The sequence below is a fragment of the Electrona antarctica genome, assembly GCF_951216825.1.
Source record: "Electrona antarctica genome assembly, chromosome: 22".
Taxonomy (NCBI): domain Eukaryota; kingdom Metazoa; phylum Chordata; class Actinopteri; order Myctophiformes; family Myctophidae; genus Electrona; species Electrona antarctica.
The window spans coordinates 31,884,760-31,898,982 of NC_136805.1; the positions used below are offsets into that span (position 1 = coordinate 31,884,760).

Sequence of the window (14,223 nt, forward strand, 5' to 3'; positions counted from 1 at the left end):
GGTGGGCACACCGTCTCCATCATGTAGCTTTGTGTGTCCCTTTATCTGTCTGTCTGTTTAGAGTACCAACAGGTGAGAAAGTGGCACTGTTGAGCTTCACACTGTGCACAGGTGCATGATGGGAAACTGAGTTTTTAGTGTAACACCAGTGTGCTGTCTTTTTCAGCACAAGTGTCTGTCTAGGAGTTCAGTACAGTATAGTTCCACCGCTCACTTCACACAGGTATGATTTATTTTCTCACTTTGAGCACTTGGAGCACTTTATGAGCACGAAAATATATTTTCTTAGTATCTATCTAAAGCGTCTTCCTTAAAGATTGCAAGCCTTTTTCTACCAGGTTTTGAGACCTGCACGTACCGCACCTGCAGTCAACCCTGAACAAAGGACAAAGAAGGGTGCAACATCTACCCTACACTTTATTAACTGCAAATATAACACAAGGAATGAATGAAAACAGACTTTCTGTGGCTTACAGAGAAAATGGAATGACAGAAATCTGAGAGAACTTTTGAGAGGTGGGCAATCTGTGATGTGGATGGGACACATACAGGAAGGAACACAGAAGGGATGGATGATGTAGCCCAGTAGCGGCTACTATTATCAGTTGTGTTGTCATGCTACTTTTTCATGGCTATAGGTAGAAATGTCACTGCATTAGGCTACTACTAGATTGTAGAGGCTGTAATTAGCCTACTTAGTATCACTATAGGGCCTATATTTTACACTTGGCAGTCGAAGTAAACTGCACATGAATACCGGCAGGCCTACTCAAGCAAATAAAAGTTCTTATAAGAGATGTAAAAGTACATTACATGACATCACAACAAGCAACGGTTTGTAAACATGCGAGTAGTAGGCCTACCAATACCAACCAGATGATGAATGTGTGGCTGCAGGCTGCTAGTGCTGGGTGTGTTGGCTCTGCAAGCAGAGTAGTGCAGCTAAGATCTTCTTTCAACTCCAGCAGCTCTGGGGAATGTGGCAGCTGCCTCGTCCGTCGCATTCCAATTTGAGCCAGTGAGCAGATCGAGGTTTAGTCTTGTCCCCAATGCCTATAAATCTATCCATCAGGGGCGAGCACATTGGTTTGGTGTTAATGTTTATCATGTTCATAACTTAAGTTTATGAGATCTGTGACATTTCACAAACAGTGTGCACGTGCGCGCGTGCAGCGCGTATACGGTATGCAAGCATTTAATGGACAATCTGGGAACCCATTGACAAAACAAAGGAAAAACTGAAAAATAGCGCCCTCTAGCAGTCTGTCTCGAGAGACAGACTAATACGGATGGTTCAGGATGGATGGATGGATGGATCATGGATGGATGGATAGAGATGGATATAGATATAATCATTTTATGGTGCTTTTAATATGGGTTTCCTTTCTCACCTGCACTTATTTCTGTATTTTAATAATGTTACCTTTTTTGTAGGCTACTAGGCCGACTTGCCTAGCTACTCTTTGCCTCTATTGTGAAATTAAAAGCCCAAAGCACCTGCTGTGGGGGGTTGCACCACCTCACACTAAGTTCAAATTTAGCCTTGTTATAGCTTAAATGGCTTTTAGTAATGCATTATGCATAAATCTTGACTTAAAAGTCATTTAAGCTATAACTAGGCTTAAAGTTTGAACTTAGTGTGAAATTGGCTCTCAACCTGTGGGTTGGGACCCCCAGAAGGGGTCCGCACATGATTTTGGGTGGCCGTCCACAGATGACAATAAAGTGACAATTAAGGACATTTGAGACCTCTTTAACACCAAAAAAAAACCACACATAAAAAGACCACTACTGCATCAAAAGTAATCAACAAACTATACTATAAAAAACTGGTCAAACATTGGCCAAATTGTCAAATAGCGGTAATATAAGGAGGCAAACATTATGAAAAATAGGCGATCTACAAGGTTGTAGTGAATTTGTACCTATAAGTGATCATTTGATCCAGACATTTTTGGAATCTCACTCTTCCATTAGAATCAGTTACTACTCGTTTCATTGCTTTTTAACGGAATTTCCTGGACATGATAGACAAGCTAAAAAGCAATATCAGAAACTGGAAGTTATCGCCTTTATCAATGAATGGTCGCATCAATGAAGATGGTCTCACTGCCAAGGTTTTTATACTTGTTCCAAAATCTCCCTGTTTTATGCCTTCGTCTTTTTTTAAACAACTGGATTCAATTGTTACTTAATTTATATGGGCAGATAAAACGCCTTGCATTTCCAAAACTCACAGAATTATGTAAGTGTCGAAGCGAAGGAGGACTTGGCCTCCCAATATTTAAACATTACTATTGGGCTGCAAATGCAAGGGCCTTGACCTTTTGGCAGTGGGGCTTTCGTGGTGATGACTGGTCCTCTGACGCCCCCCTCTGGTTAAAGATTGAATCCATGGCAGTCTACAAAACCACTCCATCTCTGCTAAATTCTGCTTCTCTCCCAGAGCACAGCCTTCACATAAACTGTTAGATCATAATTTTGTTCTTAGGAACTCCCTGAAGATTAGATTAGAACCAGATTAGAAAGGGTTTTGCTCTGCCTAATGTAATGTTTCTGTGTACACCCCTATATCACATAATCTATTATTTAAACCAGGCACAGATGGTGTATTTTCAGATTGGAGGAGGGGATGGAGCTGAAGATCTTTACATAGATAGACAATAAACTGGCCTCTTTTGCTCAATTGCAGACTAAATATCATTTTCTGCAAGCATTAGGCACTTTGTGAGTGAACATATCCCAGAATATAGTCAAACCCTGACTATAACTATGACTTAATTCTCACATCCAAACTCTAATTATTTCGTTTCTAGCTTTGTTGCTGCCTTTGGGGCATCGGTGGACATTGGTCATCTCAGAGAGGCGTGGTCTGAGAGGAGCATTTCAATATCAGATGAGTTGTGGGAGAAGGGCCTGTCTAGTATTCAGAGCTGCTCTATACATTCTAAAAATAGATTGATTCAATTTAAAGTATTGCTCAGATTGCATTACTCCAAATCTAAACTTAATAAAATGTACCCAACAGTCTCCCCTGAGTGATAGATGTGGTATTGCAGAGGGTTCTCTATACCCAACAGTCTCCCCTATGAGTGATAGATGTGGTATTGCAGTGTTCTCTGTACCCAACAGTCCTCCAGTATGAGTGATAGATGTGGTATTGCAGAGTGTTCTCTGTACCCAACAGTCTCCCCTATGAGTGATAGATGTGGTATTGCAGAGTGTTCTCTGTACCCAACAGTCTCCAGTATGAGTGATAGATGTGGTATTGCAGTGTTCTCTGTACCCAACAGTCTCCCCTATGAGTGATAGATGTGGTATTGCAGAGTGTTCTCTGTACCCAACAGTCTCCAGTATGAGTGATAGATGTGGTATTGCAGTGTTCTCTGTACCCAACAGTCTCCCCTATGAGTGATAGATGTGGTATTGCAGTGTTCTCTGTACCCAAGCCAACAGTCTCCCCTATGAGTGATAGATGTGGTATTGTACCCAACAGTCTCCAGTATGAGTGATAGATGTGGTATTGCAGAGGGTTCTCTATCACATCGTTTCTGCCTGTGTCCAGTAATAACCCATTTCCGGGGAAATATATTTTATTGGTTCTCCAGACAACTGGAAAGGGATATTCAGCCAGTTTGCTGTTTAGCAATATTTAGTTGCTCTGATGAGACAAGGGCCCTTCCTTGTTCCTCCCCACGAAAAACAGATGCTTAAGGTTGCTGCCAAAAAATGTATACTGATAAACTGGACCTGTCCATGTTTTAAGAGATAGCTCAACGAGATGCTCTCCATTGCTAAGCTGTAACAAATCCATCATGACGGATAGAATACACAAGCTAAGTTCCAAAAAATGTGGATACCATTCCTGGCAGTGCAGCTTGACAATAGTTGAGTATATGTTCTGAGTATCTGGGAAAGATGCAACTCTGCATCTTTCACTATTGGACTCATAACTATCCCTGCTTTCTGATTTTTATCGATCACACCCATGTGTGTGTGTTAAGTTTACTTTTCTGTCATTTGATGTCTTGCATTTGACACAAAATAATTATAATGTAAAAAAACAACATTAATTTGCTCAAAGCTGCATTTTATTGGTAAATTATTTCGTCATTGAATTAGTGCTATAATATCACCAGCGGAATGTCACAGCAGTGAATCAAATAGTGTCAGGACGAGATACAAGTCTGGTGTTCACAAGTGCCCCACCCACACACACACACCCAGCCACCCCACACACCAAACAATGTCAACAATACAGGGCCTTTGTGCTGTGACACGTTGCATAGTAGCTCCGCCTGAAGTCCAGAATCTCCCCTGGCCAAGGGGGGGTGATTCCTAGCGGTAGATGTTTGGCTTTAACCCTAGCCCCTGGATACGTCTGTTTGTCACTCAAGTATTGTTGCACAATTAATCGAATAAAATAAGATTCAGACACCTATGCAATCTCATTTTGTGAAGAATCTCCTATGTTTTTTAAACAAAAAAAAAGTGAATTGGTGAGCATACAGATCCCCACAATATGTAAGTGTTTTAAGGTCGTTTTGAATTTTGTCTTAGCTTTTTGTAACCTATGTAATTCACATGTATACCTTTTGTTTCCCTTTTCCTGATCTACTGGTGTATTCTGACGTTTTTTATATGATATTGTATTACTCGACGACACTGAAAATGAGTTTAATTACTCAGTGAAATTTCGAGAATAAATAAAACTTGAATGCATTGTGTGAAAATCGTGATCTCAATTCTTGTGGAGGAAAATCGAGATTCACATTTGAGCAAGAATCGTGCAGCACTACATTCAAGTGTCCTCAGGTGGGTGAGTCTCTGAATCCCTGAGGGGTAGTGAAGCCTGCCCCACCAAGCCCAGGCTCCACTTAGGCTCCAGTTAAAAGGTCTGGAAACCGAGGCTAGGATCCAGTAGGTCAAGGGTGGTAGATTCAACCGCTTCCTCTTGCCTTCTTCTCTGCAAGCTCTTCAATCTGCCTTTGTCTCCTCTCCAGTACCTCTGTCAGCTTGACATTGTTGCGTGCACGCTGCTGGGCCCTGAGGTCAGCTATGTCCTCAAAGAACAAGTGTCTGGACGAAAGATAATAAGATAATGCAATTGAATGAATGATTTGTTCTGTAGAAGGAACATTTGGGAACAGCAAGACTGGCACGCCAGAAATGTATTCATGAGGTATTGTCTTAACATGTTTTCACTCAAAGTATTAAAACAAAGACTGGAAAGTCATATGCAACCCCTACCTCTTCAGGGTGCAGACTCACAACAACCCCACGCTACATAAAAACAGGCACACATAATATGCCAAATGTTCCATTAGATTAGACTAACAAAGCTCTCCATCAGCAAGTGTTTTGTTGTGATTTTTTCTGCACTGCTCATTTTGTGTCTTGCATGTGTTCATTTTGTTTGCTTTATGACAAAAAAGGGAAAAAAGCATTGTCTCATATTTCAATTCACAAATGTCCCATTTGTGAATTGTGACAGTCTTGACTCTTGAACTTGAGTGACTGGTGGCATAAGTTTAACGACTGCCAATGTGCACAGTGTTTTTATTTTTTTACATATTACAAGTGACAGGTGACAGTGACAGCTAGACTCCTGTGATAGACATTGACAGAAGAGATGAGACAACCAAGCAAGTTAAGCAACCACACTGTCCTGTAGGCTGTAGCTCTGAACCATAGCTCTAATGCCGTCAGCAAGAGCAGTAAGACTATGGACCAGAGCTAACTGCCCTGTAGATTTCCAGCCTGGTGAAACTGAAAAAGAAAAGACACACAGACGGCAGCCTACCTATTGAAGAACCCAGCCGCCAGTCCAACGATCAGGGTCCCAAACAAAATCGTTTTGGTTAAACGCTTTCCAGACGACATATTTGATTGCTTCATGATTGGAACTAAAGCTGTGTGTGGGTGTGTATGGTCGGTTTATAACTGTTTTTATCCGGTTTTCATGAACAAACTACCCAACATAAAACATATAACACAATGTGACAGACATATCTAAAAAGATTGTGTGCTGTGACCTCCCCCTTACTTCCGTTGCGTGAACAACACCGTTCCGTTTCAATATCAAACCAAAACATTCAAGATTCCTTGGAGTCTAGTCTACCACAGACAGCAAAATACCTGATTGTGCATACGGGGTCGTGCATACTTGTTTTTCTTTTTTTTAATCCACTTGGAATTTTATCGAAACAAATGTATATACCCCTATCGAAAGACATTATTGATTATTTCAGGCGGAAACCTTTTAATATAGAGACGTTGTTTGCGGGACATATTTCACGGACGGACCAGATTGGAAAACTTTGTAAACAACAATCCGTTGCTCACTTAGAGTATCTAAGGTTGCTCACGATCATGCCGACGATTCACAAGACTGCATTTATTAATGATGAATTGATTCCGTATGTAGAGCTCTTTAAATGATGTGATCAAACGAAACATTGTAGTTTGTAGTCACGATGTCCGCAGGTTCTGACCGGTTCCAGTATTTGCAGACACTTGTCACTGAATTTCAGGACACCGACAATGAAGGTGTGTGTGTGTGTGTGTGTGTGTGTGTGTGTGTGTGTGTGTGTGTGTGTGTGTGTGTGTGTGTGTGTGTGTGTGTGTGTGCGTGCGTGCGTGCGTGCAGTGGTGTGCTGTGGAATTTTTAACTAGTAGGGCTGTATTTTAATGATTTTAATGCTCATTTGAATTGCATGTGGGGGGTAACCAATTGTCCCTGTAAACCTCATTCCAAAAAGTAAGTGTGTGTGTGTGTGTGCGCGCAAGCACTATTTTATTTTATTTATAGTAACAGGAGGCTCCCCATCTCTACTATAAAAGAAAATAATTAACATTTTCAGTGTACCACCTATTTATCAGCAGCTTCATTTTTAGACTAGTGTTCCATTACCAATTTTGTCTGCTAATTTCTTTGTGTCATCACTTCCAATTTCACTTGTTTAATCTGTATCCTGTATTTTCTGTCTAATAAAGAGATGGAAAGTTGGAAACTCCTATTACTGAACAAATAAATAACAAATAAACTTCCAATTTCACTGTATCAGAGGCCAAGGAGCAAGTGTTGGCCAACCTGGCCAATTTTGCATATGACCCAAAAAACATGGAGGATCTGAGGCGACTGCAGGTGATTGAGCTGTTCTTGGACATGCTCACCGAGGACAACGGGAACTTTGTAGAGTTCGGGATGGGTGAGTGAGTATCACAGATGATGTCACGCATATTTTATACTTCGTCACATGACCGTGTTTGACAAATACATAATTTTGTAGAGCTACTAGATTGTGCCACAAAATATACATTTGCTTTTACCCACTTAAATGCAATTATAATATTACAATTTCTGAATTTAGCAAATGCTCTTATCCAGAGCAATTTACAAAGTAGCCTGGGCAGCATCCCATTTCGGGTTTATGATCTGGTCAGGAGCGGATGGTAACTTTCGTCATGTTGTAGTCAATGATTTGTAGTCATCTGGCAGGAAACCACAAGGTGGAATCAGAGGGACCGTGGGGACTTATTTTGGGTACTTCTGATTCCGCTTTGTGGTTTCCTGCCGCTCCAGACCGGTTCACACAGCGATTTTGGAACACTGGTGACGCAAGGTTATTTACAAAGTGCAACATAAAGTTACTCAAAGTGCATGCTCAGCACATATTATTTCAAAGATGCACACCCGTCACCTACTGTAGCATCCAAACAATTCTTACATGATGCATTATGTCCTCATCTAAACTATGAACTCAGTTCACTCACAAAGACCCTACCTCAAACAGATTACATAGACAATAAATAAGAAGGTACAATGAAGAAATCAAAGGGATGGGGGGGGGGGGGGGGGGGGGGACAAGAAAAAGAAAGACACCAGCCAAAAGAGTATCAAAGGATATGACAGCATGTGACGCTTGTTGGTACAACATATTATACAGAGTATCATTAACCCAAACTGCTCTCAAGCACTTGAGGGGTCACACATGAGACCGACCACCTATCCAACAGGGGCTGCCATATGGTCAGGAAGACGTGATCTTTTTTGTTGATTGCATACTGAAACTTCATTCTCTCCATGTGTAGCACATTGCCCAAGTCTCTAAGCCACTGCTGAAACAGAGGGCTAGATACTGATTTCCACTGTTGCAAGATCAAATGTTTGGCCAGCAGTGTGCAAAGGAGATGATATGGCTTGACCCTCAAATTAATTAAGAGGGCCACTGATCAAAACATAGACAGTAGTGGATCTGGCTCAATCTTTTTCTTCATGTATTCAAAAATAAAATTAGTTTAGTTTTGAGCAGAACCAGAATTGGTGAGCAAGTGTATAGATGTTTGATAATAGCACAATTTAACAGTGAATTAAAATGTATGTTTTTTTTTTTACGGTTTTGTTTACTACATTAGCCCTGGCATTTGGGCAATTTTTCCAAAGTAGCAGATCTACAAGCTCACTACACTTAATGCGATAAGCTTGTGGATTGGTTATTTTTGTTATTTTGTCATACGAAGAAGTAAAGAGCTTAAGTAATTAGTCAGTTGTTTTTTGGTTTATTACAAATGGAACCCTGATTGCGTCCGCTGTTATTTTCAGGGGGCTTGTGCAACCTCAGTATGGATCGGGAGTGCCGGGACCTCATACTGCAGAGTGGTGGGATTCCCCTGGTCACCGCCTGCCTGTCGAGCCGGAGAGAAGAGACGGTTCTGTCGGCCATCACTACCCTCGTGAACCTCACGACGGCCTCGTCGCGTTCCGAGACCACCGATCCCGCCGTTCTGCATTGCATGCTGCGCTTCTCGCTGTCTGAGAGCCCCCGCCTGCACAACCTGGCTACAGTGTTCCTACAGGACTGCTGCACGGAGCAGCAGGTTGCCCGGGCCAAGGAGCAGATGCAAGGAGGGACGCATCAGACGGCGCTTGGCATTCCTTTACCCAAGGACTAGTTGCGTGGATGCACACCATAGAGTATATAAAAGGATAGAGACTGAACTGGCGCGAAGCTCCGCCCCCCCAGCTATTCATGTCAGTGGAAGTTGCTCAGTGGCGTTTTGAAGCACCCGGAAGACTGCCGGAAGTCCCTCCTCCTACCACTAGGGCCCAGAGCTTCAACGTTGAATAGCCTCACTGGCCCATAGAGTATATAAAAGGATAGAGACTGAACTGGAAGACTGCCGGAAGTACCTCCTCCGGACCTCAAATTTGAGGTCCGGGGTGACGTAGGGATTGATGGTCCTACGTGTTAAAGCCCAGCTGCACGGGGTTTCCCGGTCATGAATCCACGGGTCCGCCTGTAGTCCCTCCTCCTACCACTAGGGCCCAGAGCTTCAACGTTGAATAGCCTCACTGGCCCCTTGCACTGGCCCCTTGATGCACACAGAGTAACTCTTCCTACTTCCGGGCCGCTTCCCTACTTCCTTCACAGGTGTTACCGATGATACTAATTAAGGCTCTGTTCCATTTAGTGTGCAGTGGTTCTCAAACTTTTTCATTTCAAGGACCCCCATAACTCTTGAGAGTGTACAAATGGACCCTTACCGGTCCATTTGGTTCCATACACTCTCAGAGTTACACACCATTTGGAACTAGCCGCTTCCAGCCTGGCGGGAATAAATTAGCTGTTTTTTAGTACCTTGCGTTGCCAGAAAGCCACCTTACACTGCCTGTCAATGCCAGGGAAACCCCAGAAGTTCGTTTTTTTGCCACATGATGGCAGTAACTTCTTACCTTTTTGCTTTAGGTTTGACGATACTGGATACATTTGAGTTGTGGAGTGGGCCCAGAGGATAACTGGACACTTTTATGATGGGCCTTGTGTAGATCTGTATGAAAGTTAATGGTGGTGGAAGAAGGTTTAGTAGGTTTTTTTTCTTCTATTTCTATATTGAATTAAATTGAATTGATTCTGTCCATTTGTATTTGCCAAAGTGACTCTATAACATAGAGAAGTTCTGGATAGAAAAAATGTAATTCTCTGATTTAATTGGTTGGTTGGTTATTTCACTTATTTGACTATGCTTGCTCATGTGTGTCACTGACCGGTTAACATTTTATCGTCTACTCAGGTTTATGTGAACAGGTTTAGTTGCCCTGCCCCCTTCCTATAAAAAACCCATTGTAAAAAACCCATTGTAACTTCAAACTCAATTTTAAGGTGTGTTAATGTTAGATTAATCAAACACCCTTTTTTCTGGTGACTGATACTGCCCTCCTAATATGTGTGATGCCCATGATTACTTTTTTCTTTTTTTTGTATGGGACCTTGATCTTTCCCTGATTCTTTTCATCCAAAAGAATTATTCAAAAGAAATGAAAAAAGTAATTAAAAAAACACGGACACCTCACGTATTAGGAGGGCATTATGAGTCACCGGAAAAATGGACAGGTGTTTTCAATGAATGTAACGGTAGGAAGGGGGGCAGCTAAAATTAATATCAAATATCTAAATATTGAATCCAGCAACTAAAAAACTGTCTGGGTTGTTCACATAAGCCTTTTAAGTGAAATATCCCTTTAACACAGTTCTCTCCCCATCTACATGCTTTGCATAAATTCCACAATTGCGCTCTTATCTGATGCACTTGTCTTTACACTAACCTGTCCCCTGGCCATGAACCTAACATTTCTTTAGTCAAAAAGCAAGGCAAGAACAACTTTAGTCAACAAAGCATTTTTTCCACACTTAGGTGTCCTCTCTGTGAATTGTGTTTTAAAACACACATTTAACACACACAATTAATTTGAGTAAATGTAACGGAGTAGGCAGCCTAAGCCTACATTTAATACCTTACCTTGTCCCCTGGCATGACTTTAAAATGAGCAAAAAAATGAGCTACAGCTTTAGCTTGTATTCTTAATCAAAGGTTCATGACCTAGGAGGCCAAAACAGAAAAGTATCCTGTTAGAATTAGGTGTTAAAAATGTTATAGGCAATCATACAAGGTCACAGTTTAACAAGACCATAATGGCAAACCTAAAAGATTCCATGGGCTTCAAAGATCAATCAGAATTTTTTTTTGTTTGCACACATCTTTGGATGAGGTTGGTGCACACTGAAATATTTTAAAATATTTCTAATTATTTACTCAAATAAAGATAGGGTAAAATAAGTTAGAAACTACTGTATACAATACAGTTGTTGTTGGCATAGCTGCAATGGTAGAAAAAACTAATTTAATTATTGTTAGAAACATGTTGAAAGTGCACAAATTATAGCACGTGTATGTTACATGTTCATACAGTATATATTGGTTCCTGGGGTAGCAGGCCCCAATATTGGTTATCAATTACTTGGACATTTTGAGCATGATCTCAGGGATATTAGACGATAAAGATTAAGAAAACTTTATTGTCCATTACATTTAACATAAAATGGAAATGTGCCTTTGGCACACTATTGGAGTTTATAGTGTGATTGAATGTATGAATGCATGAAAATGTATCAGATATTAAATATGCTTTGACTCTTGAGCTTTTTGGAGGCTCAGAGTGTTTTTTTTACAAGCGTTATAAAAAAACATTCCATGTGTCATTATCAGCAGCAAAGAACATTGTGGTGTTCTGGCAACAAAACCGGTCAAACGTGGCATCTTTATCAACCTAGTGATATATATTTGAAGTACTCTATGATGTAAGACCTTGGAACGTTCTTTTGAACTTGGAACTGCTGAAGATCAATCGGCCCATTTTACTCCATGCCTTCAACTGAGCCTCTCTTTCTGCCACCCAATAGCATCCCCAATGTCCTGAGGAGAGCTCCCTGACCTAGGCCTTACTCAGCACTTATATCAGGGCTACAAATAAATCCTAGGAGGTTGTAAAAGCTATTGACTAATGAGGATACGATCCCGGTTTGTGTAAACAGCTTTGCATCTTGGGACACTTTAAATGTGAAACTACTGTATCAGTCTGTACGTTAAAACTCAGTCCAATACTGTGTTGAAGGGGCCACATCAAAAGTGACTGCAATGGTGCCACCTCTGCTCTTTGCCGAAGTGCATAAGAGCACCCACGTGTGTCGTTAAAATCGGATCTATTTAGCCGGTGTTTCACATCTCTGGTTTTGGGGACCATGTTAGAGACAAAGCATTCTGATAACGAAACGGTATGAAACATACTAAAACCAAATGTAATTTATTATACAGTAGCAACATTTGAACCTTCAAACATAAAAGCCCTTAGACAGGTTTTTCCCTTTTGTTGCAGTTGACAGTAGATCCACAGGAGTTTAATACGTCTACAACAGCAAAGATAATGCACAAATTAACATGACTGTGCTCTTAATGCAAAACAGAAAACCGCTAGAAATGTCATTTGGCACAAATCACTTCTAATTACTGTATCAAGATTAGTGGTGCAAAAGTAGGCATTGCAGCTTTCAAATAATCATCAATATTAATGCCATCTTAGAATATGTCCAAATGACTCTCAAGCACTGCTGGTCAAAAGAAATGTCTCTCTCTATTGCAGCTGCAATGCAGAGTGCACCTGTAATGTGATTGTTTTGCAGAATGGTATTGAATTACTATTGTTAAAATATAACAGATGCACAGTACTGTGTAAGTACTGATGAAGCAACGGTTTGTTGGTGAGACATTTTAAATAATTCACCTATACCTTAGAATCAAAACGGAGGGTTTTAGGAGCGCTTAAATTATGAAGGCAACTATAAGAAAGAGTTTATCAATATATTGGTGGCTACCCTGTAAAACCTTCTACATTTACTGACAGTACTGTATGCAGGGCTTAAAGCAAAAAAAAAATCCCAAGACTGAAAATGTTTTTTTTGCAAATCTGCACTGATCTCATTAAATGACCCCTATGAAAGCCTCAGGACTGAAATCCGTCCCCAGGACTGAGAACTTTAAGCCCTGTGTATGTGAAACTACCTGACAAAGACAGCTTTTTGACTGACCGTCGAAACTGGTCGGCGTTTGGTGGCTTTTAATTGTTTTTAAATGTATAGCCCTGTCATGTATTTATTGAAGGCTTTTTAAATGTATCCTTGCGAGAGTGTGCTTGGTAGGCTACATATCGTCGCTGTTGGGCAGAAGCCTTGTATCTTGTTTAGTTTTTGTCATTTAATGCCCTACTTCATCATACAAGAGTGTCAAGCAAAACTAGTGAAAATAGCTGATCAACTGTTTTCGCTATTATAAAATGTTTTTATAAAATGATAATTAAAAAAAGAACTGTTTTGTACATACAAGGTTTCCACCCAGCAGCAACGAGCTCCCACAACTATGACGGGATGGCAATGAGCATGATAGCATACAAGATTTAGCTCTTCAACAATAGAAGTACCAGTATACAGTGAAGCTGCCAATGGGGTGAACATATAATACAGTCATAGTGGTCGAGACAGACATTTACAGAACATAAAACAGCAAGCCAAATCTCCCTTTACTGTCCAGATGTAAATGCCCACTTGAACGTCAGGGGTCATATTGAAAAACAAATGTGAGATGTATCTAATCTAATGGGTATGCATGTTTATTACAGAAATAAGGTGGAATGTTTAGTTAAATTGTATTACAGGCTATTTTAATAAGGCAGGCTCTGACTTAAATTTAAAAAAAACGAAGAAAAAACATTCTTCTGGACAGTTCTACAGTAGAAACAAAGCACAGATGCATTAAACATTACTTAAGGATGGAATGAAAAATAATAATAACATTATTAAGACAAACAGGCCCTTAGTTCAACATTTACTGGGCACGCTTCAGATTTGCTAGGGAAACTCACATATTAAGAAAATAAATAGATTCTTAAGATATTATTTACAATGGACACATTGTTCAGGTCATCACGCCACTCAGTCCTCCTCCCTCTCCATGTCTCCATCACAATATCCTCATTTCCCCCCATTTCAATGAATCCTTTCTCAAATAGACCACACTAAAGGGTGTGCAATGCATGAGGATGTACGATACAAATGTATCTGTCTATATCGATCTACACTACAGTACAAAATTTGGACAACTGCCCATTTCCCCTTTAAATGTACAGCTCTTTGCCTGATTAAAAGTGCTATGTCACATTTTATTGTGGTTGTTACCATTTACCACCTAATTTATTTCATGAAGGCCTTCTAGACTGATTTGGATTAATCCAATTGACTTGCATTACAAGACATTGGGAAATGGGAGAGTTACATACCGATACTTATACTTATTTATGATGACGCATAGAAAGAGTAAGTAATTATTGTGTGC

General features: G+C 40.5%; 1 protein-coding gene and 1 long non-coding RNA gene across 2 annotated transcripts; one reads left to right on the forward strand and one right to left on the reverse strand.

Moving 5' to 3' along the window:
* The first annotated feature begins 6,311 nt into the window (after positions 1 to 6,311).
* Positions 6,312 to 9,917, forward strand: armc7 (armadillo repeat containing 7). Its single transcript, XM_079493695.1, has 3 exons — positions 6,312 to 6,549; positions 7,068 to 7,211; positions 8,606 to 9,917. Exons 1-3 carry the CDS (start codon positions 6,477 to 6,479, stop codon positions 8,953 to 8,955), a joined length of 567 nt encoding a protein of 188 aa, XP_079349821.1. The 5' UTR covers positions 6,312 to 6,476; the 3' UTR covers positions 8,956 to 9,917.
* Positions 9,918 to 10,744: 827 nt separating this feature from the next.
* LOC306915989 lies at positions 10,745 to 12,742 on the reverse strand. The gene is made up of 2 exons (XR_013788909.1): positions 11,932 to 12,742; positions 10,745 to 11,881 (listed from the first exon to the last, which is right to left on the reverse strand). It is a non-coding gene; the product is annotated as an uncharacterized lncRNA (long non-coding RNA).
* Positions 12,743 to 14,223: the final 1,481 nt, after the last annotated feature.

Bases quoted from the DNA above. Each gene is read 5' to 3' on its own strand.
- armc7 (XM_079493695.1), top strand. From the start codon at position 6,477: ATGTCCGCAGGTTCTGACCGGTTCCAGTATTTGCAGACACTTGTCACT. The intron at 6,550-7,067 runs GTGTGTGTGTGT...TCACTGTATCAG, and splicing joins TCAGGACACCGACAATGAAG to AGGCCAAGGAGCAAGTGTTG. The intron at 7,212-8,605 runs GTGAGTGAGTAT...TGTTATTTTCAG, and splicing joins CTTTGTAGAGTTCGGGATGG to GGGGCTTGTGCAACCTCAGT.